Raw genomic sequence first — 26,480 nt, forward strand, 5'->3', positions numbered from 1 at the left:
TCTAGGCTGTATTTCCCTAGTTTGTTTATGAGAAGATCATGCAAGACCGTATCAAAAGCCTTACTAAAGTCAAGATATACCACATCTACCACTTCTCCCTCCCCCCCTCCCCCATCCATAAGGCTTGTTACCCTGTCAAAGAAAGCTACTATGTTGGTTTGACACAATTTGTTCTTGACAAATCCATGCTGACTGTTACTCATCACCTTATTATCTTCTATGTGCTTGCAGATTGATTGATTGGTTTATTCGCTCCATTATCTTTCTGGGTACTAAAGTTAAGATGACGAGTCTGTAATTCCCTGGTTTGTCCTTATGCCCCTTTTTATAGATTGGCACTATATTTGCCCTCTTCCAGTCCTCTGGAATCTCTCCCATCTTCCATGAGTTTTCAAAAATAATCGCTAATCTGTTTTATCTAATCTTATCTTTAATCTGCTCCTGTTGTTTTTACAGTTTGATCAAGAGCTATCTGGCATAATGTGTGGGTAAATGTAACTGGTGTACATGTCCCTAGGACTGTATTACTCAGAAGGTGGCATACCTGTGCACTACATTAGAGCAACTGTTTTCACAGGTTTCCATTGTTTGCATGATAAACCCCCATTTTTGTTTTTTTCTATCTATCTATCGCTCAGCTAAAAATATACCGTATGCTGCAAGCAGATACACAAGCTTTTTCTTAAATGTCATTAAAATCCTTTTTAAATGTGTTTAATTTATGCAAAAAATCAAACAAAACAGTTTTTTTGCTTTTGTGTTCTGTCACCTGAGTTTCTAATTTAAAAAAAAAAAAAATTCTCAGCCCATTGGTTCATGATGTAGATATCACTGTTAGCATTAAAAAAGGCAAGTTTTTAACCTTAGAAAAGATACTGTACCTGTACAGTAAGTGGTCTCTAGCATGCACTGTGTATTGCATAGCTGTTAGGATGTATCTCCTTTGAAACCGACATGCTAATGCTTTAGATGAAAAACAGGACTCACTCTTTTGAAATTGCTCCAGAGAATGAATTGCATCATTGTTTAGTGTTTATAATACTTACTGGCACCACTGTTTGATTTCCGGGTGGTTTCTTCAAGAATTATGGTATGGTTTAACAAAGTGAAAAGCATGGTGACCATCTTTTCCTATTCTTAATGGCACTTTCAAACTCCAAAGAAATTAAATTCAAACTACATTAAAAAGAGCTAATTTTATTTTGCAAAATAAAAAGAGTAAAGAAATTCCTAGTTGAGTCTGTGTGTGCGCGCATGCATGCACCCCCTTAACTCAGTCGGTTGTACCCAGGTTGTCCTGTATATAGAGACCTCTGCAACAGGAAAAATGGGACTAATAAAGGGATTCGCTTTTGTTCAGGTGTATGCAACCTTAATCACGTGATGATCTATATTTGTCAGGAATCTATTAAATGTAAAGCTCAAATAGTTAACTTATTTCTATAATTAGTCTTTGAAAAGTTAATTGGATATATGAGTCATTTATTTTAAGATGGTAAATTAGTTGCAGGTTAGGTACAGTATAATAAAGGGATATTTATTCCTTGGAGAGTATTGGAGGGTTTGTGAGGATGAATATCGCAAATGTACATCCAGTGGTGAAATGTAAAGGGATCAGGACTAGAAAATCCCTATTAAATCTCCACACAGGTTATGCATGTCTGACATATTTTATGTACAGCTAATATTACTATAATTATTAAAGCACTGACATGGTCATTGAAATACAAGGCATGGACGACAATATGATCCCTTCGCTGATGAGCTATATTTGGAATATTGAATTGCAAAAAAATATATATGTAGTGATCTAACTGTGATCCATGTTGAAAAGTCTCGGATCCTTTAGCTCCTCCATGGCTATCATTGCCATGTACCTCTTTCTCATTCTGCATCCAGAGATTTTACCCATTGATCATGTCATCACAACCACAGCTCTTGTTAAGTGTCAGTGAAAGATGCATTGGCAGCTGGAAATCCCAACTTCCCCACTAAAAGCGTTCTCTGTGCTGTACCTTTAGATTCTAAAATGTAGCAGTGCAATGTTCGGTCTGCGACTGTACTGTATGAGAAAGTGTTTATTTCCTAAAAAGAAAAGGAGTACTTGTGGCATCTTAGAGACTAACCAATTTATTTGAGCATAAGCTTTCGTAAGCTACAGCTCACTTCATCGGATGCATACATACTCTACACTTTCCACAGTATGCATCCGATGAAGTGAGCTGTAGCTCACGAAAGCTTATGCTGAAATCCATTTGTTAGTCTCTAAGGTGCCACAAGTACTCCTTTTCTTTTTGCGAATACAGACTAACACGGCTGTTACTCTGAAACCTATTTATTTCCTTATAGCCTGTTCTCCTGTGCAGTCCACTCCTTTCAGATCAGAACACTGAATTTAGGGGATTTGTGGAGCAGTACAGTCTCAGACTTTCAATTAGTATTCAACTTCCTCAAAGCATAAAGAGTTAAGGATTACAAATCAAAGTGATGGGTTTTACCTATCTCTGTTTGAATTTAACTAGACATGGGTCAGTTGTAACTCAGGTAGTGGGAGTTAGAATCATAGAATCATAGAATATCAGGGTTGGAAGGGACCCCTGAAGGTCATCTAGTCCAACCCCCTGCTCGAAGCAGGACCAATTCCCAGTTAAATTATCCCAGCCAGGGCTTTGTCAAGCCTGACCTTAAAAACCTCTAAGGAAGGAGATTCCACCACCTCCCCAGGTAACGCATTCCAGTGTTTCACCACCCTCTTAGTGAAAAAGTTTTTCCTAATATCCAATCTAAACCTCCCCCACTGCAACTTGAGACCATTACTCCTCGTTCTGTCATCTGCTACCATTGAGAACAGTCTAGAGCCATCCTCTTTGGAACCCCCTTTCAGGTAGTTGAAAGCAGCTATCAAATCCCCCCTCATTCTTCTCTTCTGCAGGCTAAACAATCCCAGCTCCCTCAGCCTCTCCTCATAAGTCATGTGTTCTAGACCCCTAATCATTTTTGTTGCCCTTCGCTGGACTCTCTCCAATTTCTCCACATCCTTCTTGTAGTGTGGGGCCCAAAACTGGACACAGTACTCCAGATGAGGCCTCACCAATGTCGAATAGAGGGGAACGATCACGTCCCTCGATCTGCTCGCTATGCCCCTACTTATACAAGTAGTTAGTAGTAGGGAGTTAGGGAGTAGTAGGGAGTTAGTTCTAATGTAAATTTGTATTTAATCTTCCTAGTCTTGGACAGTGCTCACTAAACTCGTGGCCAGTTTCTGATCTTTGTTACATGTGGGTAAATCCAGAGATAAGTTGAGTGATTTCATTGGCGTTACCTAGATGTAACAGAGATCAGTATCTGACCCAGTGTATTTAAATTAGGCTGTCCAAGCTAGTATGGTGGTATGCCAGTAATTCAGCCATCACACTGGCGATTGAGGGTTGGGAACAGATTAAGGAGTCTCATTGGTCTCTCATGCATCCGATGAAGTGAGCTGTAGCTCACAAAAGCTTATGCTCAAATACATTTGTTAGTCTCTAACGTGCAACAAGTACTCCTTTTCTTTTTGCAGATACAGACTAACACTGCTGCTACTCTGAAACCTGTCACTGGTCTAGTAAACAGATAATTATGGAAATGATTTCTTCTGTCTGTGGGCTGAACTTTGTGCTCTATTCAACAACTCATGAAAGGGCTTGACCTTGGAAAATAAGGTGGACAGGAGGAGGATTGCTCACTAGTTTCTTATTTCTGTTATCTCCATATAGCTCCATTGGTATTTTAAAGATGAACAGTATGCTAAGGAGGGAGGATTGCTAACACACTAGTAGTGTCTTATTTCTGTTATCTCAATATAGCTCCAGTGGTATTATCAAGACAAATAGTATGCCAAAACTTAAAAGTGAACATATGCTTATGGGGGTGGGGAGTATAGGGGTCACTGTTGTTTCTTTCTAGTGAGAAAAGACTTAATGTGCTTGGTTTAGATAAGTTAAGGTTCACAGCTGAGCTGATCTCAGAAGTTGGCTCCCTAATTTCACATGGCTCCCTAAACTTTTCAGAGCTTACAAAATTCCACAGCCAGAGTTTTTTTTATGACATAGCTAACACAGTTCTAACTTACTCCAGTCCCAACTGATCGTCATTGATTCCTGAGGCAACACCACCTTGACTTTAAATGTGTTGTGTGAACTGTACAAGTATATTTATTTCCATGTTACTTTAGGGCTTTGTTTTTCCTATGTCTCTGGTCCTTTTTTGTACTCTTCTTCTTTGTGTCATTGAAACTACCATATGTTTTGGTGATTTGTCTTTCCCTATTACATAGAATCGTAGGATTGGAAAGGACCTCGAGAGGTAATCTAGTCCAATCCCCTGCACTCATGGCAGAACTAAGTATTGTCTAGTTTACACTCCCTACCTCTGTGTATTCAGAAGCAGTGTCCCTATGTATTTTTTAATCCAGGTGAAAACAAATGTGCTTTATTCTAGTTTTGTGTTTGTGTGTTGGTTATAAAATGTGCTCACAGTAAACACAGTCAGACAGACTGATAATTTGTCAAACTGTCCAAAGAGTCCTAAAATGAAATAAGGTGAATGGAAATTCTGGTGCCTTAGTCTAACTATTTGCAATCTCAATTCTGGATTTAGGACTTGAAAGAGTCAAGAGCATTACTGTCAATTACGAAACTGCTTGCCATCTTTGATCCACTTGGTGTACGTCATTTGAACTTTGCTATTTTATACTTAATATTAATCAGTTTATAACCAGGTGTTGGTAACTCAATGATACACTTTATATTGTTTAAACAGAAAATAAGTATGTGTCATTTTTTAGAAAAGAAAAACTTCTGATATGAAAATAAATCCATTCAAGTGTTTCATAGAAAAGGTGTCTCAATCAACTGGAATGCTGTTGCTTTGATAGAAAGGGTGAATGATTCCCCCTCCCCCCCCAAGTATATTATCAGTTCTCTAATGTTAATAGGGTTTAATAGTTATACTTTAGATCTGTACGATGTAGAAAGGTTGCAAATGGAGATAAAAGTGTGTATAGGAACAATGAGATCCAGAAGTACAACATATGGTACATATGTCCTTTCAGAGCTTTCATTTATATATCCAGGATATACCTCTTCATCTGAATCTCAAAAAGCTAGCTAGTGGCTCCCGTATCTATTCTCTCTACTTCAAAAATATTGTTTAGTTCTCTCAAGCATTGATTTATACCATCTTATGTTTTTCAGGCTTTGGCAATTTGTTCCAAATTCCAGTTTCCAGATATTCTTTATGTGAAAGATGTTCTAACTGAAATACTTATGTGCTCATTCCCTCATGAACATCATCCCATTTGTGGTTTCTTGTGATTGAATTAATAAACAACTTATTCACAACCATCTATTCCTTGCTTTCCAGTGTGTCTCATGCCCGGTGAGATTGCACTGTTTTTCCATAACCTTTTTTAGTAAACTGTAAAAGCCAAGCATAGCCAATCTTTCTTCAGAATTTATATCTGCTCCCCAAATCTGCAATCATTTTGCCCTCTGCTGCTTGCTTTCAATTTCACCAATACCCTTGATTTTCTAAGCTAACAGGAATCGCACAAAGTGGTCTAGGTTCCGACATCCATTACATCTGTGTTAATTAGGTGCAACTCCACTGAAGTCAATTGAGTTACTCCATATTTTCCTGGGTGCAAGTGAGATCAGAATTTGGCTCATTTTTCTACATGCAGCTTTGAATTGTGTCAGAATAACTTCTCTCTCTACAACCTTTCTCTGTGTATCCCAAGATTGTGTTACTGCTTCCAAGCGTTGTGCAGATGCTTTTAGTGTCCTTATTTTCCTCCTGGACCCCTTCCCCCAAGTCTTTTCTTGGTTTATATACCGTATTGTGCTGTTCAGTAGTTTTTACAATTGTCCGTGTCTCTTAGTTTTGTTGCCTTAACGTCTTTATAATCTCTACAAGTCAGTTATTAGTCCATAAGACTAATTTATACAAGTCATTTGGAATTTGTATGCTCTGTTCCTGTGCACAATGTCTAATTTCCTCCATTATGTTGCCCATCTATAGTTCTAGGCTTTTCAAAATCCTTCCCTTTACAAAGTCATTTTCATATAAAGTAAACAGATATGGCACCAGGTCTGACCCTGCAGCACCCCCTTCCTTATCTCTCTCCTCCCTGAGCTGTTTCCTTTCACTGGCACCCTGTGTTTCCTGTGCCAAAGCCAGTTTAGAATCCATTTCAATAGATTGCTTGTGGGATACTTTCTTATTCTGCAAGTCAAACGCTCATGTAGTAGAGTATCAGATACTTTCCTGAAACATGGATACAGTAAACTATCTCCATTGTTTCAGCCTTATCTACCAAATCAGTAACGTGGTTAAAGAATTCAAGGACATTTTTTAGACAGGACCTTCCTTTTTGTAGTTCATGTTGACGTACACATCTTTCAAATGTTTCATAGTGTTATCCCTTATCAATTGTTTCTCTTTAGTTGAAATGAGGCTTAGATATCCAGATCCTTCCTTGAGTTTTATTAAAAATATGGGTACTATAATATCCATCCTTCGAGTACTAACTGAGACCTCAGTATACTATTAGAAAACTTTGCCAAAGACTTTCCTGTTTTCCCTCATTGTCTCCTTCTGCACTGGAGTGTATAAAAACAGTGCTTGGTCAACCTTTAATAATTATAAATGTTTTGTTATCTAATCCAATGCACTAGGAACTTTAAAAAAAATCATATTCTTCACCCAAGGAATATTTAGTGCATTCTCAGAGTTGTTACCCTTCCTTTTATTTTGGGAATGAAATCACTGAGAAAAACTATAGTAAACAGTATTGGGTAAATTTTGCCCTCACAGGTGGATGCACAGCTCCTCTTATCTTCAGGAGGAGTTCCACATACATGTCTATGGGCAGCATCTGCCCCTACTGGTGTAATTTAAGGTCACAGAAGGAAGGATATTCAGAATTTAAATGGAAATATGTCTGATCTTTACAGGAGAACTCCTTTGTATGTGGGAGATCCATGACTGCTTAGTCTTTGGTATAGCAGTGTTCCAGGAAAAAAGTCTCATGACTTGCCAGGAGACCTGATAGAAATACAAAGCTCTGCACATGTTGCCGAAAAAGGTGGAAAGGGACCAGCAGAGAGACAAACCTTGCCTGTGTATGATGCTGTAGTATAGCTAGGCTTCAGTTAGTGGCAAACAAATTAAATTATTCATGGAAAACCTGTGTCCCAAATACATTTTTATATAATATATAATGCCAAAGAACTAAAATAGATGGTATTGGGCATAAAATATGGATGTTTACTGTTGTGTTAGAATTGGTCTTTTAGTATATTTAGTACAATCACATAGAAAAAATCATATTATACAGCTGATTCCCCCTAGTACTTCCCAATATGTATATCGAGAACTCAGGTTCCCATTTTACATTTGAACTAAATTGATACTGTTGATACATTTATTCATTTATGTATATGGTGCCATTGCTGTGCATGTGTCTTTGTTTTTCTTGAACAAGTCTAAAGCTTTCTTTTCCCTCATCCTTTTTAGATTGATGCATTAGGTAAAAGAAGCAAAGAAGCAGAGGCAGCCTTCTTGAATGTCTATAAGAGATTAATTGATGTTCCAGGTAAGCAAATTATTATCCTACTCTGAAAAGCAAATGGTCTCAGTAGTTCCAGATGCTATTGGGAATTCCTTCTTCTTCTTTTGCCTTTGCTAAGTTATATTTGAGTAGTGGTTTTATTCTCAAATTGATGTACTATGACATTGTTTCTAATGGAAAGAACCCTAACTTAGGCGCATTCATGGCTCCTCTTAAAACAGTTCATTGAGTTCACATGTTAAGTATTGTAAGAATCATTTTATATTTAATTGTTGTAGTACCATATGATTCTTAAACCTGTTCTGAATGTTAATGGTTTATTAAATAAATTCACAGCCTTTCGAGAGAGACTATCTGAAACTTTATCTTAATGATGCAAACCAAATAAATTAATGTCGTAGCTCCGTTTAAAGTGCAGAGAAAAGAGCAACTCTGCGCATCTCCAGGCAAACACAAACCTTTCAGTTTGTTTTCAGAGCTCAGTCTCTATCACTGCTGCTAAGTAGTTGTGAACAGGAAAAGCATTTTGGATATTGACAAACTAAACTCTGTCAAGCTTCAATTTTATTAAAATTAAGTCTGTACCTAATTATTAAGTAAAGGCTGTTCATGTATAGTATCAGATTGGAAGTTTCCTTTATTCCTGGGGCAGCCCAAATTTTAAGATTTTTTTTTTCTCTACTTACAATTTGAGAGAGGGTATAGTTTTGTATGGTAAATAGGTGCATTAGATTGGTTGGAGATTTTTTATTTTTGCTGTCATGTTCAGATAAGATGGCTGGGAGTCAGAGTCCTGGGTATTCTTTCTAGCTCCATCATTGTCTGCATGGTCATGGACAAGTGACAAGTTAGACAATCATGTATTCATTGCAAATTTCTAACAGTAATACAATTCTCAATTTTTTATTTACAGCTTGTTTCATCATTAAGTATTCATCACTTAATTCCCCAGACAGAGCATTATAATTAAAATTATTATCATTTGTATTACAGAAGTGCATAGAGGCAAGGGCCCCTTTGTGCTGGGTGCAGTACAATGAATATATAGATAACATATCATGGACTCGTCCATATTCATTCTGCCCATCTAAGGGGGCCTGCCGTTCCCCAGGCAGTAGCTTATCCAGTTAGGTTGTTCAAATATGGCCTGTGAGTTTTTATTCATTTACTTGTTTCCTACTCTGTGTCCTCACCCTTTTGTAGATAAGTCACAGTTTACTGCACTTGCCCTGTGGCTCAGAAAGGTAATAGATTTCTCCAAGAAGGCCTATACTTAAGTGTCCCATGCAAGAGGCATATGGCAGCCTGTGTTGTCCTCTAAGCCATAATTTGTCAAACAAGTGAACCTGATTTCTCATGGTCCATTTTCAGCACTGATTGGTTACATAGAAAGAAGAGAGCAGGCTTCTTCCCACTTCTGCACAGTAGAAGATATTTTCAGTAGAACACACATTATCATAGGTGCAAGATCCAAAAGGCGTAAAGTCAAATTGAAAATTTCATGTGGAACATAAAAATATATGGTTTCAGAGTAGCAGCCGTGTTAGTCTGTATTCGCAAAAAGAAAAGGCGTACTTGTGGCACCTTAGAGACTAACAAATTTATTTGAGCATACGCTTTCGTGAGCTACAGCTCACTTCATCTGAATGCATCCGATGAAGTGAGCTGTAGCTCACAAAAGCTTATGTTCATATAAACTTGTTAGTCTCTAAGGTGCCACAAGTACTCCTTTTCTTTTTATAAAAATATGACTCTCCTGTTCGGGGATCCTTACTTACGAGAGAGATTTCTATAGTACCTCGTTGTGAGTAAAAGACTTCTTCTTTTCCTTCGTTAGCCTAAGCGTTATACATGCAGTCTTTCACACTCCGCGGTCTTTCGTTGCCCACCTGTTACATATACACGTTGTATTTTGTATGCCAGTCAGGTTTTTTTTTTTTTTTTTTTTTTCTTCAAATTTTGCGATTCTTACCATCACAGGAAAATTTAAGATGGCTAGGTTAGAACACAGTGGAATCTGTGGGGCTGGTAATAACTGCAGGGTTTCCCCCCTCAGTTAAATCTCCAGAAATCATGCCTCATGGACAGTGGCATTGGAACAAGTTTTATAGTGGGGGTGCTGAAAGCCATTGAAGAAAACTATTAACTCTGTATGTGATGGAAGCCACTTCAAGCCAAGGGATAATGCCACACTCATAGTTCCAGCACCCCTGCTCGTGGAAGGAAGAGCCTGCTTGGTGTTCACCTTTTAAATGAGATTGGGTGGTGAATGGAAAGACTGCTGTTAGATCCCTGCCTGTGGTGGAACAAAAATTTTAAAAATTGAGAATAAACCCAATATATCCCTTTATGGCTATATACAGGTATGCGAGCACTTATTTTCCACAAACCATTTAATGAAAATTAAATCTAGTCCATCAGGGTGAAAAGGTGAAGCACCTGTGTACTTTCCCAGATGTCTTCGTGTAGATATGCTGCTTATAGTGCTGATACTGATAATGCCATCATTTTGTGCTAGTCTTTCATGTTTTTTCCCATCTTTCATGGTCTTCTATGTTTATGGATTGCCTTTCTCTCTCTAAATGATATCAGCATACCTTTGTCAGGCGTGTGGTGTTTTGCTTGTGTTTAGCACTACATATGTGACCTACCACTTCTGTCTGATGTCTCAAATATTTACTCATATTCTCAGTTTCAGAATGTAGCTATGATTTTTTTCCGATGTGCATACTAAGCTATGCCATTCTGATAATGCTATGATCCTGCAGAGATGCAGCATGGAACGAAGGTTGGAATTCTGCAGAGTGGCTATTTAGTATCACACATCACTGTTATATGACCAGAGTACAGTTTTATCAGAAATTAAGTATTCTTTATAGTACCATATTAAAAATTGCACCTGTCTAAATCCCAGCAGGTGGTTTTATGGGTCTTGAAGAAAGCATATATACCTCTGTTCAGTAATAATGTACATACTTTGTATAATTAAAAACAGCTACTATTTTAATTTTACTCATAAAATATATCCATACTGAAACACCAGATGTGATCCTTTATGGATTCAGCTAAGTTTGAGGACTTTCTTTAGTGACTTGTATAGCAAATTTTCACTTGGACTCATCTGTAAAGAATTTGGGAAAAAAGTGACATTTTTATCTGCATAATTGCCCTTATGAATAGAATGGTTTGCTCATATAAAGGATAGCTATGCCCTTTCCCACCTATTTATATTACTATTCAAGTACCCCATCAACCTGTGTGTACTAAAAAAGCATCATTCTTAAAGTTAAATCCCATAAAGTATACCTTGAGTATGTTTTGTGTACATTTATGTTGCTTTAATTGTTCAAAAATATCCTCACCCATAACTTTTTCACATTTGGGGACAATGTATACCTTCAAATCAGCGGCACTGCTATGGGTACCCGCATGGCCCCACAGTATGCCAACATTTTTATGGCTGACTTAGAACAACGCTTCCTCAGCTCTCGTCCCCTAACGCCCCTACTCTACTTGTGCTACATTGATGACATCTTCATCATCTGGACCCATGGAAAAGAAGCCCTTGAGGAATTCCACCATGATTTCAACAATTTCCATCCCACCATCAACCTCAGCCTGGTCCAGTCCACACAAGAGATCCACTTCCTGGGCACTACGGTGCTAATAAGCGATGGTCACATAAACACCACCCTATACTAGAAACCTACTGACCGCTATTGCTACCTACATGCCTCCAGCTTTCACCCAGACCACACCACACGATCCATCGTCTACAGCGAAGCTCTACGATACAACCGCATTTGCTCCAACCCCTCAGACAGAGACAAACACCTACAAGATTTCTATCAAGCATTCTTACAACTACAATACCCACCTGCTGAAGTGAAGAAACAAATTGACAGAGCCAGAAGAGTACCCAGACGTCACCTCCTACAGGACAGGCCCAACAAAGAAAATAATAGAACGCCACTAGCCATCACCTTCAGCCCCCAACTAAAATCTCTCCAACACATCATCAAGGATCTACAACCTATCCTGAAGGACGACACATCACTCTCACAAATCTTGGGAGACAGGCCAGTCCTTGCCTACAGACAGCCCCCCAACCTGAAGCAAATACTCACCAGCAACCACACAACAGAACCACTAACCCAGGAACCTATCCTTGCAACAAAACCCGTTGCCAACTGTGTCCACATATCTATTCAGGGGACACCGTCATAGGGCCTAATCACATCAGCCACACTATCAGAGGCTCGTTCACCTGCACATCTACCAACGTGATATATGCCATCATGTGCCAGCAATGCCTCTCTGCCATGTACGTTGGTCAAACTGGACAGTCTCTACGTAAAAGAATAAATGGACACAAATCAGATGTCAAGAATTATAACATTCATAAACCAGTCAGAGAACACTTCAATCTCTCTGGTCACTCGATTACAGACCTAAAAGTCGCAATATTACAACAAAAAGACTTCAAAAACAGACTCCAACGAGAGACTGCTGAATTGGAATTAATTTGCAAACTGGATACAATTAACTTAGGCCTGAATAGAGACTGGGAGTGGATGTGTCATTACACAAAGTAAAACTATTTCCCCATGTTTATTTCCCCCACGTACCACTGCTGCTCAGACGTTTCTGTTAACTGCTGGAAATGGCCCACCTTGATTATCACTACAAAAGGTGTCGTCCACCCCCCCCCCCCGCGCTCTCATTACACCCATTTTTTCATGTTCTGTGTGTATACAAATCTCCTCACTGTATTTTCCACTGAATGCATCCGATGAAGTGAGCTGTAGCTCACGAAAGCTTATGCTCAAATACATTTGTTAGTCTCTAAGGTGCCACTAGTACTCCTTTTCTTTTTGTGAATACAGACTAACATGGCTGCTACCCTGAAACCAAAAATATCCTGTATGTTTTGTTGGGGACCAAAACATTTTTTTTTTTAAATAAAAAATTCTTTTCTAATTTAACTTCTTTTTATAGAACAGAGTTAATATAAATTTATTCCTATCATGTGAATTGTCAGAACTGTGCCAATGGTGGAAGTTATTTTGAAATACTAGGTTTTTTCCCCTTCATTCTTTTTTTCCCCTCCCCCTTAGAAAACAGAAGATGTTAGGGAGGTTTTCTTGTCTTCCTACTAACGTCAATGCATTATGCCAACAGCTGAGTTCACAAAACTAGAGAATAAAACATATTTGAGTAGCATTTAATATTTGAACTACTAATGCACTCACAAACCTGCTCTGTGACAAGGGCTCTAGTGTGCTGATGACAGGTCCCTGCCCTGAAGAGTTTACAGTCTAAAAAAGACAAGTGGAATAAAAAGGATGGAGGGAGAGGATAATAAAATACATGCAAATTTCTTACGTATATTTGCATGAAATATTACAGTTGCAGATTGCTAAGGGGCCAACTATCAACCCTTACATCTATCCATCATAAATTAGCTGACTTCTTTTATATGTGCCACATTGGGAGTAGGCCTTGAAGAGAAATTTGAAGGAGAAGATGGACTTATGGATCAGTTGAGGGAGGACCTTCCACATAAAGAATTACATAAGTATTTTGTTCATACGTGATTATGATTCAATCCTGCGAACGCTATCTGGCATAATGCTTTCTTCTGTAAGTTACACTATTCAAGCACTGGCAATAGATGGTATAAAATTAATCAAGTAACCAGTAATAAGTAATCAATAATAAACAAAAGGGAATTATTTCCATGCCCAGAAACGAAAATCTACTTTTTCTTAAAGAGCTCTTAATACCATGATTCTCATTTGTTTATTATTTATTTTTATATATTAACAACTCTGTCAAGGGTATTAAAGATAAAAGTAAGCTAACTTTCTTTGACAGAGTTCCAGCACTGCAATATTGTATGTTAAGAATTTCAGATATGTTGGAGTCTGGAGAATTTATAATTGGCTAGAGAGAACTTCTTTCATGTAGGTCACCATTTCAAATGCTTTATTTGTTTATATCATGGTAGGCCCAAGAATGTGCTATGCTCTGAACATGTAGGAAGTTCTGCCCCCAAGAGTTTACAATCTAGAAAGATAGGCAAACGGGGCTTGTGGGGAGGGAGAAAGGGATACAACTTAAAGGTTCATTTAAAAAATGTTTTTGTTTAAATCTTATGAGGTCAGAGGTGAGGTAAGAGAAAAGGAAGGATGGGATGAATTAATGGGAACAAGGGAACAGGACAAAGGAGGAGGGAAGGGGAAGAAGAGATCCAGGCTGCTTTTGTAATCTGATAAAGGCTTCAACAGCTACTAAAGGTGTTACAAGACAGTTTGTCTTATGAAGTGGAGGTTTCAGGCTATTACCTTCATTTCGTGCTTTTCAGAAAAGGACACCAAAAAGTAATCCTTCACTTACACCGGGGGTGATAAATGTTGGGAAGTAGGAATTTGTTTTGTTTGGTTATTTGTTTCTTCCCAAGTACAATGTATAATATTAAACGAGAGATACAAGATTCATGATAACTCAGACAAACAGGAGAGTATATACACCAATTTACTTACCAAAATGGTCAGAGAGCCATGGAACTTGCTTATTTATAACATAAGCATACTGCCCTTTGTGCTTATAAAGTAATATCAGTTGTATGTACATTTTAAAAAAGGGTGAAGAGATGAGAGTGAGAGTGAATCAGGTCCCAAGTGAGCAAGTTACAAAGATTCTGAAATGGGACACTAAAATATGTTTGAAAAAGTTAGTACATTCTAAATGCTTCTAATTGGGTTGATCTTCAATCATTTGGCAAAACTGTATAAAGAGCAGGTGCAGAACAGAGTTCTGCTAGAGCTAAACAGAGAAAGGGCATGACTTTTTAAATGTTCAACATCTAATAAACTAGGCAGGATTAGGCCTGGCTAATACTTGGATGAGTGACTGGTAGTAAATGAACACAGTCTTGGGAAGTAGGTCGAGTGATTCAGTAGGTGGTTCCTCCCCATTGAGGGCGAAATCCTTGCTCCTTTTCCAGGTGCTTTATGCCAGGTAAAAGGGCTGGAGCAGAATAAAGGGACTCTGAAACCCCCAGTTCTGTCTCGGAGAGAATTTCCCCAGCACAAGTATTATGGAAGATAGCTATAAGGCTGCCTTCCATAGACCCCCTTGCAAGCACTGGTTTAGGGGATGGGGAGAGGGCAGAGCTGGGATTGGGAGGGTTGCATTAGGGATGCAGGGCCACCGTACATAGGAGTAGCGCTGCGTCCCAAGAGGGAGCCCCGGGAGGCTGTCGTAACACCTTTCAGAGCAGCTTTCTGGAGGCTGCTTTACCCATTGGATCATCGTAGGATTGGGAGGGTGCAAAGGTGGTTTAAGGCTGCCTTAGCCCTCTCCCTCTGGGCTACAAGTATTGTGATGTGCCTCTTACAGATGCAGCATAAAATCTCACCCAGTATCTGTATTGGACCAATGCATGGTGTTCGGAGACACTGTTGGTGCTGGAAGTACTGTCTTTTAGGTGAGAGACAAAGTCCTGACCAGTCATGATCATTAAAAGACCCACTTCAGTGTCCACATGTTTGGAAACTGAACTCACACTAGTTACAGCTCTTTCTGTTATCTGAACATATGGCTTGGATTTGGACCATCTTTTTGCTGACTTTAATACCAGTTGACATATTTTTCCTCTTTTTTTCTTATTGAATTAATAATTGGGATAAGTATCGTAGCTTTCTAAAAGCTGAAATAATATAGGGAAAATATCCCTAAAGCGTGCACTTTAAGAACTCTATTGCATATTTATCAGGAACTGACACATTAGGTATGGTGGAGGTTTGGAGGCTTAGAGAGAAGGTGCAGGTAGATGTTGGCAATGGCTGGAAGATTGTGCCTTAGGGGAAGAGACAGAATATTCCTGGGGGCAGTGTGAAGGTTCAGGTGGGAGTAAAAGCTGCAGCACCCTTTGAAAGATGCTGCTCCAGGGACTGTTGCTACAGCTCTGCCCCAACCCGCAAGCCTGCCCGCTACTACCCCTATCAGGGTGTCCAGTGCTGCAGGCAATGCTAGAGTTCAGAGTGCAAGATGTAGGATTCTTGATTCTACTTGTGAAAGGACAGATGAGGATAGTGACCCTCTTCCCTCCAGTGTGAGACTGAAGTAGAATAAGGCCCGAGCTTTTTATCAAAACATATTCTGAATGCTTTTCAGGGGAAGAAAGGTTGAGGGTAAACGAACTACACATTTTTTTATTATAGTTTCAGAATAGGAGAAATTAGTCTTAGAGTTTGAGTGCTTTTCTGTAACATTGTATTGATCTTAGGCTGCAAGTAGTAAATTCAGACTTCCTCAGATGTTACTGGAATATAGGGTTGCCACGTGTCCGGTTTTCGACCAGAACGCCAGGACCCTGGCAGCTCTGATCAGCACCACTAACCGGGCTGTTAAAAGTCCGCTTGGTGGGAGCTGCCTGAGGTAAGCCTGCTTCCCACACCCCAACCACCTGCCCCAGCCCTGATCCCCCTCCTGCACCCCAAACCCCTCATTCCCAGCCCCCCCCCCCCAGTCTGCACCACCAGCCAGAGCCCTCACTGCCTCGCACCAAGAACCCCTCATTTCAGGCCCCACCCCAGAACCCGTTCCCCAGAGCCTGCACCCCAACCCCCTGCCTCAGTCCAGAGCCCCCTCCCATACTCTGAACCCCTCTGCTCCACCCCCCACCCTCCCAGCCTGGAGCCGCCTTCTGTACCCCAAACCCCTCATCCCTGGCCCCATCCCAGAGCCCTCACCCACTCCCGTACCCCAACCCCCTGCCCCAGCCTGGTGAAAATGAACAAGTGGGTGAGGGTGGGGAGAGGGAGCAACAGAGGGAATGGGGATGGAGTGAGCAGGAGGCAGGGCCTCAGAGATGGGGCACAAAGGAGGGACGGGCAGGGGGTGGGGCAAGGGTGTTCAGTTTTGTGCGAGTAGAAAGTTGGCAACCCTACTGGAATATTAGAAATTGAACTGGAGCATTCTGAATTGTGGTTGTTCCTCCTGTGAATTATTAGGTTCTTTGTCTGATGCCGTATTGTATTCATAAATTTTGTGAAATATTATTTTATTTATAATTATGGAGATCTGACTTTTATGTTTAAAAATTGTGGGAAGCTTTATTTTTGTAGCTTCTTTGAAAGAGAAGGACACGAATGTAACTTAAGGGGCAAATCATGCACCCAGCTAACTGAAACTCTGTTGGAGCGGTATGGACATTAGTGCAAAAAAAGAAATGCTGCTTCTCAAGTCAGGGCAGGCCTGGAGCACCTTTGCAGCCAGTGCGGCAGTAGAAGCTCTAGCCATTCTAGGTTTGGTAGGTAAGGTAGATTTTAAACAATAGCCATGGTATCGAGGAACCAATTTATGGCTTAAAGGATACACACAATTATGGTTCAACTGGCCACATCCCATCACACAACACTTCACTCTTCCTGCAAGCTGTGGAGAGTGCTGCTACAGGAGAAGTGCTCTATGATGCTCCATGAGAAACAGTCTCTCAGTGTGCCACATCCTATATCTGACCTTCTGTCCAAGCAGCAGAATCATGTTTCTTTTGCCTTTAAAGCAGTGATACTCAGATTGAGGCTCAGGAGCAGCAAGTGGCTCTTTAATATGTCTCCTAGGGCTTTTTGCAGTACATGATATTAAAACGCTATGTGATTTAATTATTAACCGGGATATTTTACTATGTTGTTAACCAATTGTAGAATACTTGGTCAGTCATTTTGCTGTGAAAATTATATATATAACAGTAAATGAAACTATGAATTCACTCTACTGTGGCTCTTTTGGGTAATGTTGATTGCTAATTTGGCTCTTGAACCATTAAGGTCTGAGTATCACTGCTCTAAAGCCTTCAGATGTCTGCAGAATTTAGGCTTGTACTATTTTTTGATAATGAAGACTAACATTCCCTTCACTAAAAAGAAAAGGAATACTTGTGGCACCTTTGAGATATTTATTTGAGCATAAGCTTTGAGCATAAGCTTTTGTGAACTACAGCTCACTTCATTGGATGCATGTTGTAGCTCACGAAAGCTTATGTTCAAATAAATTTGTTAGTCTCTAAGGTGCCACAAGTACTCCTTTTCTTTTTGCGGATACAGACTAACATGGCTGCTATTCTGAAACCTGTCATTCCCTTCACTGTTTGTGGACACCTTAAATTCCCTGCTGTAGTGTTTTGTTTTTTGTTTTTATGCGGTGTCCTATTGTTTTAATCTAAATGGGTGATATGTGTTTGGGGGTCAGGCGGGAATGCTCCACTTTGTAAAATTGGAAAAATAAGGGATAATTCAGCCCATTGGAAAAACCAGATGATATGTATAATTCTTGGTTTTAAAGCACAGCCTTTTCATGTTCTATATAAAATGGGGGGAGGTGGGGGTGAGGCGATGATGGGCTTTGTTTCAAAATGGAATTAGGGCAATAACTCTTCTGTCCCTTAGGCTAGTGGAGTCACAGGGGAAGAGGAGGAGAGCTGCAGTTTATTGCATGGAATCTTTGCCTCAGTCTCTCTAGGCTATTTCAATTTATCCCTGAATTTTCAGGGGAATAATTAATGAATTAATTAAGTATGCTGTGAGGTATTTGAATATTCAAAAGCCACAATGTAATTATTATTTTTCTAAAACATGTTTTCAGATTATTTTCACGTGTGATCTCCCAAGAAATCATTTGCATTTACTCCATCAAGACCTTGTACAACTCATTGCCATGCCTTTACTAACCCAGAGACAGTATTCCTAAGGAGTGCCTCCACCACAAATGTTTGTTGCAAAGATGAGGCTTGGGGAAAAAAAACAATATATTTAAAAACTCATTTTGCTTTGTGGTGATGACAGTGTGACACAGCAGAACTTGTGAACTGGCTTCGTTGTGGTTTTTTGTACGTTTAATTGTAATTGTACATTTAAAAAACTCATTTAGGAATTTTCTTTCACTGCTTGTCATTTTGTGTGGGAATTTCTTGAGAACAATTGCTAAAAAAGCATCACTTAAGACATGGTTTAGGCAACACAAATAGTCTCTTTGAAAGAATTGCAGTGCATTGGATGTATTATTTTTAGATCCAAACCTTAGGAAACACATTACCAATTATATAAAATATTAATTGCCACTAGTTCTGGCAGTGTTTCATAACTTGTGTCTTACTGTTGTCAATGTTATAGGCCTGTAATGAGGATGAAGCAGGGGTGAGAGAGACCAGACTTTTGTTCTGAAAAATCACGTCAAAAGCTCCATATCTAAAATATCAGGTGAACAAGTTTTTATAAGGTGGTTCAGATTTTCATTACTAAACCAAATAAAATGGGAAACCTGATTTTCTGTTCTTAAGTATGGAGTGGTGTACCCTTTTTTCTGTATGTCACTGAACAAGTGCACCAGTAAACTCTGAAATTAGAGGCTTATGATTAGTTTTAAAGGTTTATGATTTGCATCTTTCCTGTCCTAGCAACATATTGGTAATCCACTCATTTCTCCTGTACATTTCAACGCAGGTATTACATTACTAGTTACTGTTAGAAATGGTGCAAGTGTGGATATTTTAACACTACCACTGTGGCACAAAGTTAAATCCTACAACATATGTAGACACATCTGAAATTTATAGTGACCTGTGTTTTAGCACGTTACTCTTGCAGAAATTTTAAGTCCACAGTCATGCTGATGTGAAAGCTTTGTGTGGAGACTTAAAATTCACAGAGAACATTGTCCTGATCCTGTTGAACATACTCCATTCCATACATTCCAATTCTCTCCCGTTGGCAAAACAGGAATCAGTCCCTATGGTTGAGTCTAGGGAGCACTTTATAACTCATGCCTTCTGTGGTTAGGAGTTCCCATTTTCCATAACACCAATTAGCCACCTACAAAATCTTTTAAATATAAGAAACAATGTGGCTGTATACCAGAAATGGCTAGGACACTGTTATGTTTGCTGAGCAATCAAGTAATCATCACTTCTCACATTTCAGGTACAATCTCAAGGCTTGGTAAAGCAGTTTCTATAAAGAAACCTCAAGCCATGCAAATGTCCTCAATTTTTTTTTTTAATAGTATCAGGGATAGTTAAGGGTTGGTCAATACTGTGTGAATTGTAAATTTAAACAGTGACAGTTTTTCCGTCTTAGCTGATAGGATTTACCTTTCCAGTCTGGCTTTGTATTAGTCTTTGTCTTGTATTAGTTTGCAGATGGAATAATTAATTTTAAATAGGGACGAACTACATAATATAGGGCAAAATTGATTTTTGCTTCTGAAGTCTGTTCACATGATTTAGAAATAATTTCACTATTTTTTTCACTTCTCTATCTTTTCAAACAGGTACTATCAGAAATATTTTTAAAGATTAACTTCTTAAAATTGATCTTATTTTTTTTTCTGCTGAGGTGCTTTTTTCTTTTCCTTTTTAAATAAATAAGGTGGTCCCAGCATATTCAATATCTAGACAGCTTTTCATCAGTTGCTCATCAGCATGCTAATTGCTGTATGACTAATTATGCCCTGAATTCCAGTTGATTTTCTTAATGAGACAGCTGGGTTAATTATATAATCGTATGATTACATTAGCCTAGAGTGCACTGGCGAAAAGTAACGCATGCAGGAGCGTGATGTCATTGCATGAACAGCACTCACAAGGGGGTGCATTCATCTTCTGCCTAATGACAGGGGAGGGCAACATTACCCACAGTGCTCTTTGTGTAAACAGTTATATTGAATTATTAAGATCTGTGGTTTTTTTCCAGCTTGTACAATGCATGGAGAATTGTTTTTGAAGAAAACTCAGTTTGGAAATTCATCTGTTCAGTGATAGTCCAGTTTTACTTTGTGGTACTATGGCAGAGTTTACATTTGGTCTAAGCGTTAAAATGTTATGGCTATTGCTGAAATGTTACATCAGGCTGGTAATGCAGTGCATTGTTTCATTGAGATCCACCCTTCTTTTACTTTAAAACCCTGCTCTTAAAATATGCACAATAGAACCTGGCTCATCCACACATTTATAAACTCCACCAAAAAATTGGTGTTCTTTCCCCTCTCAGAAGTGGTTTAACAGCAGATCCTCTTATTAAGGCCTTATATTAATTTGACTAGTTTATTTTGTTTAAAAAAAAAAAAAACAGAGTGTGCATTAACTAGTACATTGTGAAGTATTATCTGCCAGGAAAACGACACTGCATTTGTCCAAAGTTAACACAGTTGCTTTTTGCATGTCTTTGTTCATTCAGAGGCATATCCAGCCCCCTCCTTCTTGACCAGAGCCTCATTTGTAGCTGCACACCTGCGCATTCACACAGGTCTGCCATGTGTGTGGCCTGGGAGACCTGCTCAGAGTGAGCTCCTTGTGAAGCAGCACTGAGAAGGCAGCACATGGGAAGGTTAGGGGAAGGGTGAGTTCTGTGGACACTAATCCATCCTCAGGGCTTGAGTGGCATAGAATAGTTTTGACTATTATTTAGTATTTCTATTATGGTACTATGTCTGACGCTCAGTCAAGGATCAGGGCCTCATTATGCTAGTCACTAAACGAATAGAAATAAAGATGAGTTTCTGTCTTGGTGTTAGGATGCAACAGGTGGATTAGACAGAAAAAAACGGGTATGGGGAGTTGGAAGATGAGGTCATAATAAAATGAAAGGTTTAGCATAAAAGCAGGTATCTCAACTCACCTTTCACCTAACTAATGCCAGATGGTAATGATTTGTAGGCATTTTTGTATACTAGCGATTTTAGCATTTCCTCTCTTTCCCCGCCGCCTTGTCAGCTCTGTGTCCAGCCGGGGCACCAGACTCTTGATTTGGGACTCAATCTCTAGCTTGCAAAATTGTCATTTACAGTGAGTCTTTCAGTTACTAGTGTCGATTAGCAAGGTTTTGCTGTACTGGGGGTTAGAGAAAAAGCACTCCCTTATTTGGAACCTTGTCTTTGCTGCTTTCTGTACGCTATCACCATTTCATTTCAGTTCCTTCAAATGTCAATGACCTCCTGTTAAATTATATGAAATCTATGTAACATAAAAAGACAGCCTTTTATATGTGCAAGTTCTGGTTGTTTTTCCCCCCCCAAAAAACCCCCTCACACCAATCAAGAAGGAAAATATAACATCAAAGATTTCAGATTGCGGTGCTTACATTGAACACAGTAATACCTGTGTGAAGTTTAAATGGTGTTGGAGATAATTAAGAAGACCAAAAAGCTGTGATTTCTAAAGTTTAAAATGCATGTTGGGGTTTGAGATACATAAATTAATTGTTTGACTCTCTAGCCAAAGCAAGTCATAGTCATTATGTTGTCATGCAGTAATTAGTTTCATTTATAAATTAAGCCTAAGAGGTACTTCGGCAATGCCTTTTACGAATCCCAAAACAATATTCTAAGGCTGCAGGCTTTTAGTTGGTCAACTAAGCTATAGTAAAGTTTGAAATTTAATGCATGGGAGACGGTTTTTACATTTTGATCCTTCTGTGACTGTTTGCTACTTTAGCATTAACCTTTAATAGAGCTAAATTAAATATACATGTCCTGATGAATAATTATGAGATTGCATGAATTTTTATTTACAGTATAATGCTTTACAGGGATTGAAAATTTGACTAAAGGGTTAGTCATTATTCACTTTATAATGCATGTGTTATTTTTATACGTCTTTGAATTCCTTCCTAATTTCAGTCTAGAAAAGCATTGTTTATTTGGAGCAGACAGCGTCTTGTATGGTGCCAACTATCAGAGGGGTGGCTGTGTTAGTCTGTATCCACAAAAACAACGAGCAGTCCGGTGGCACCTTAAAGACTTAGTTTTATTTGGGTGTAAGCTTTCGTGGGTAAATACCCACTTCTTCAGATGCATGGAGTGAAAATGAAAGCTTACACCCAAATAAATCTGTTAGTCTGTAAGGTGCCACCGGCCTCCACATTGTTACAGCGTCTTGTGCGTATCCTGGGTTTTTAAAATGAATGTACTAAAAATGTTTTTAAAAATCATGGGGATAGAAGGCAGTGTACGAACACTGGTTCTTATAAATACAGTTTGTATTGGCCATGGTATTTTAGGCCTGTTAGCACAAATGTTAATAGTATTTTATAGAAGTATCACAGATAAAGTTTTAGGTCCTCACTTGCTGTATTTTTAAGTTTGTATTATAGCCCTAAATCAAATAGGCTGACACCATCCAGTCTTTCTTTATGATTAGTAGTCCAAAGTGCTGGATGGGCTTTGCTGGAGAAACACTGGGCTGAAGAAATGTGACAAAATGGTCATTCTAGGTAATGGTTGTTTTGGCTGCATGGGAGAAGGTTCATGTTGTGAAGCCTGCACCTTAACTGGACTGTGTATAAATATTATAGGGACTTCTCAGTGCTGCTATAACTTCAACTTTATGTATAATTCCTTACCCAGACCCCCTGTACCTGCCACAATAACATTTTAATTTTGATTTATTACAAATATTTTAATAGAGATAATAATAATGAAAAGTATTTGGCCTAAAAACAAATGAAAAATCTATGTAGTCATAAACTATGAATGTATGTACAGAGAATAGATGACAAGCAGCCTAGATTTTATATTATAAAGAAGGTATGTCATAAGCTGTTGAGAAACTAAATAACAAAATGCAGTATACTACTTACGATGTCTCTGAGTTCAACATAACCCAGCACTGTTCTTTTATAAACTGTGAAACAACGCTAGCATATTGAAAAACACACAGGCTCGTGCTTAATGTGTTAACAGAGGTACAATAGACTTATTATGTTTCCAGAGACTGAGGGTGGTCTGAAAAATTAATGACTACGGTGTTTGAAAATTAAGTGAACTCCATAATATATACTGTTGTTGATCCACTGAGTTTAGTGTTTAGCATTCCTCAACAGGAGACTAAATCTTTGCAGCCATTTCACAAGTGATGCTGGCGCCCATAAGAGAAATGCATTCAATAATTTTTTGTAAGTCCATTGGACTCCAGCATTTTCCAACACTGACTGGGAAGCTGAGATCCCAGAATAAATTCTCTATCCATACATGGCAGGTGTATTGTAACAGTGTTTTTAGCTGAATAGAAATTGATAGAATTGACAATAGGAGAACATATAAAGTGTTTCAAATTTGTATTTAATTTATTGTGTAAGAAAAATAGAGAATAAGTACCATAAAATCTCCAGTTAGCAGAATTAAATTTTATTAGCATTCGCATCAGTTGTTTACTAGTAAATGTCACTATGATAGAAAATGAGCCAAAGGTTTGTAATCATATTCACGCAAGAGATTCTGATATCAAATAACAGATCTTTCACAGATCCCCACAGCTGTACTTGTTTGTGCCTTATGGCTGAGGACCTTATGGTAATGGTACAAGCTTGTTCAAAAGTATGGTTCTTTGAAAGGGGAGGTATTTAAAGGACTCCATTAATCAGTAATTAATATAATTTTTGTTGCTTTTACTCAACAAAAGAACAACAAAACATCTTGTACATTAATGTCTTTTTCATAAAAATAGATTGGATCTCGAGACTTTTCATGCCTCGTTAGTCTGTGTCATTTTAAAGATGCTGTCAAAATACTTTCAGTCACTTTAAAAAGATACTATTCATCATTTAGAAAATAAGGGAGAGCCTAAATATAAAGAATTGTATATCATTTTAAAAAACACGTGGGAAAGTAGAGGAAAGTAACTAAGACCTAGGCTTTACTACAACAACACTGCATATGACCTTTAGAATGTCATTTTAACTAAGGAAGAAGGAGAATTCCTCCACAAAGAATTTCAGGATTCTGAGCTACTAAAGCTATAGCGGTGTTGCTGTTGTCTTTTTATTATTTAGATCCAGTTCCAGCTCTGGATCTAGGACAGCAGCTTCAGCTGAAAGTCCAGCGCATGCATGATATTGAAACAGAGAACCAGAAACTTAGGGAAACTCTAGAGGAATACAACAAGGAATTTGCTGAAGTGAAAAATCAAGGTAGGTGGAAAAAATTGCACTCTTTCTCTCAGATTGTAATTCTGACTGTTTGAAGAATATTAGGATTAGCCCTAATTGTATTTCATAAAATTAGTGTGCGCAGAGATATTGGTATTTAATAAAGGAAGACTATTGCATGCTTATAGCCACTTCGAAATTTGCATGTCTGCATATGACTATTTTACTTTGACTGGACCAATAGGATTTCCTTTAGAACTTTTCCTATAGTATCATGTGATAGCTGGACATTCTTCTTTTAAGCATTCTGTTGTTGCCTTCAGCACTACCTAGTAGTGATCCAGCTAGCATACTGAAGTTACATAGCAGTCATTAAATACTGAGATTATAGTAAGACTGGTCTAAGGCCAAACAAGTATTTTTTTTTAATCCACTATATATTAAGAACTTTGTTTTAAAAAGTATATCTTCTCTGCTCAATTTTTCCTCAGATAAATTAGTAAAGTTACCTCGGTACTTGCAGAATTCTAAATAATTACTACAGGGAATGCCCAGATAATAGTGCAAATACCGAGGTAATGTTTCATTTTTTAAGGCAGTTGGCAAGTTTTTTAAGGTGACCACGGTACATGAAAAGACCATTATCTAAGGTGCAAAAACCTGCTGTCTCTGAAAATACCCAAGCTTTCTTGCCTTTCAGAAAACATGCTTCCTGCACCAGGAAACAAAATATGCTCACTGTAAAAACCTATTTCCCTTTACACACAACTTGTGGTTTCCTTGTAAATATCCAATTCTGAGTTACACTAGCAGCAAATAGTTCTACCACATGGGAGAGTAGGCTTTGTTTATCATGTAAGACTTGGGGATCCAAACATTGCCCAGCTAGAAGTCTCATTGACAGTTTACTGGGGCACAATATGCTGAACCTAAATTGCAGCAAAAGATGCATGTTACAGCCACCTCTCTCTTTAATATGAAGGGAGTGGCCCATTGAGACTGCAGGTCCCTCAGCATCCAGGTCTTCAGACTGGACTGCAATAGATGTAACATTGCATACTGGGAGCTCTACCCTTGGCAGTTGCGCTACTTAGATAAAAGTAGAGACACAACCACAGTTCACTTTGTGGCACTCTATTGGTCATGCACTTTGACCACCTTTGTTTAGGAGCTTGGGACCTGATCTTGGAAAGTGTAAAGAACCATCAACTCCGGTTGTTTGCTTTTTATTTATTTATTTATTTTGACAGGCGTAGCACTTAAGTACTTCAGTCAGGATCAAGGCCCATTATGCTAAATGTCATGCAAACATGTAGAAGGACATGTCATGAAGAGCTTGTGATCTTGAAACCAATGGGAGCTGAGGGAAGTCAGCACCTTGCAGGTCCGGGCACGCTAATGCAACTACAAAATTTGCATTTATTATGTGTGGCTTTTTTATGCCATATACATTTATTTCATTCATGTACCAAATCCTCTTTGATCAGTGTTTTCATTCTGAAATTGCAGTTCTATGCCGTATTTAAATTGAAATGGTTTGAATGTGTTAGGAATGACCTACAGAGTACTGTTAGTAGTTAAGGGTGTTTTGATTTCTTTCCATAGATGGGTTGTACGTGGCCTTAAATGAAGTTAAAAACATAAGAATGGCCGTACTGGTCTGTCTAGCCCAGTATCCTGTCTCTGACAGTGGTCTGTGCCTGATGGTTTCTGTCAGTTGGAGGTTTAGGGATACCTGGAGCATGGGATTGCATCCCTGACCTTCTTGGCTATAATAGCCATTGATGGATCTTTTTTGAAGCCATTTATACTTTTGGCCTTCACAAAATCCCATTGCAATGAGTTCCACAGGTTAACTGTGCATTGTATGAAATGGTACTGCCTTTTCTTTGTTTTAAATGTGCTGCCTATTAATTTCATCTGGTGACCTCTAGTTCTTGTGT

The 26,480-nt window shown here is 38.7% G+C and overlaps 1 protein-coding gene across 3 annotated transcripts in view; it reads left to right on the plus strand.

Annotated features, from left to right (window-relative positions):
• The window catches only part of CUX1 (cut like homeobox 1), a 398,353-nt gene that overhangs the window by 169,781 nt on the left and 202,092 nt on the right, over nucleotides 1-26,480 (plus strand). For all 3 annotated transcript variants that reach the window (XM_077836870.1, XM_077836868.1, XM_077836869.1), the window contains exons 4-5: nucleotides 7,558-7,636; nucleotides 24,442-24,579. In XM_077836870.1, coding sequence (XP_077692996.1) covers nucleotides 7,558-7,636; nucleotides 24,442-24,579 — 217 coding nt within the window. The remainder of the gene's footprint in view (nucleotides 1-7,557; nucleotides 7,637-24,441; nucleotides 24,580-26,480) is intronic.

Source organism: Eretmochelys imbricata, chromosome 17 (genome assembly GCF_965152235.1).
Source record: "Eretmochelys imbricata isolate rEreImb1 chromosome 17, rEreImb1.hap1, whole genome shotgun sequence".
Lineage (NCBI taxonomy): Eukaryota > Metazoa > Chordata > Testudines > Cheloniidae > Eretmochelys > Eretmochelys imbricata.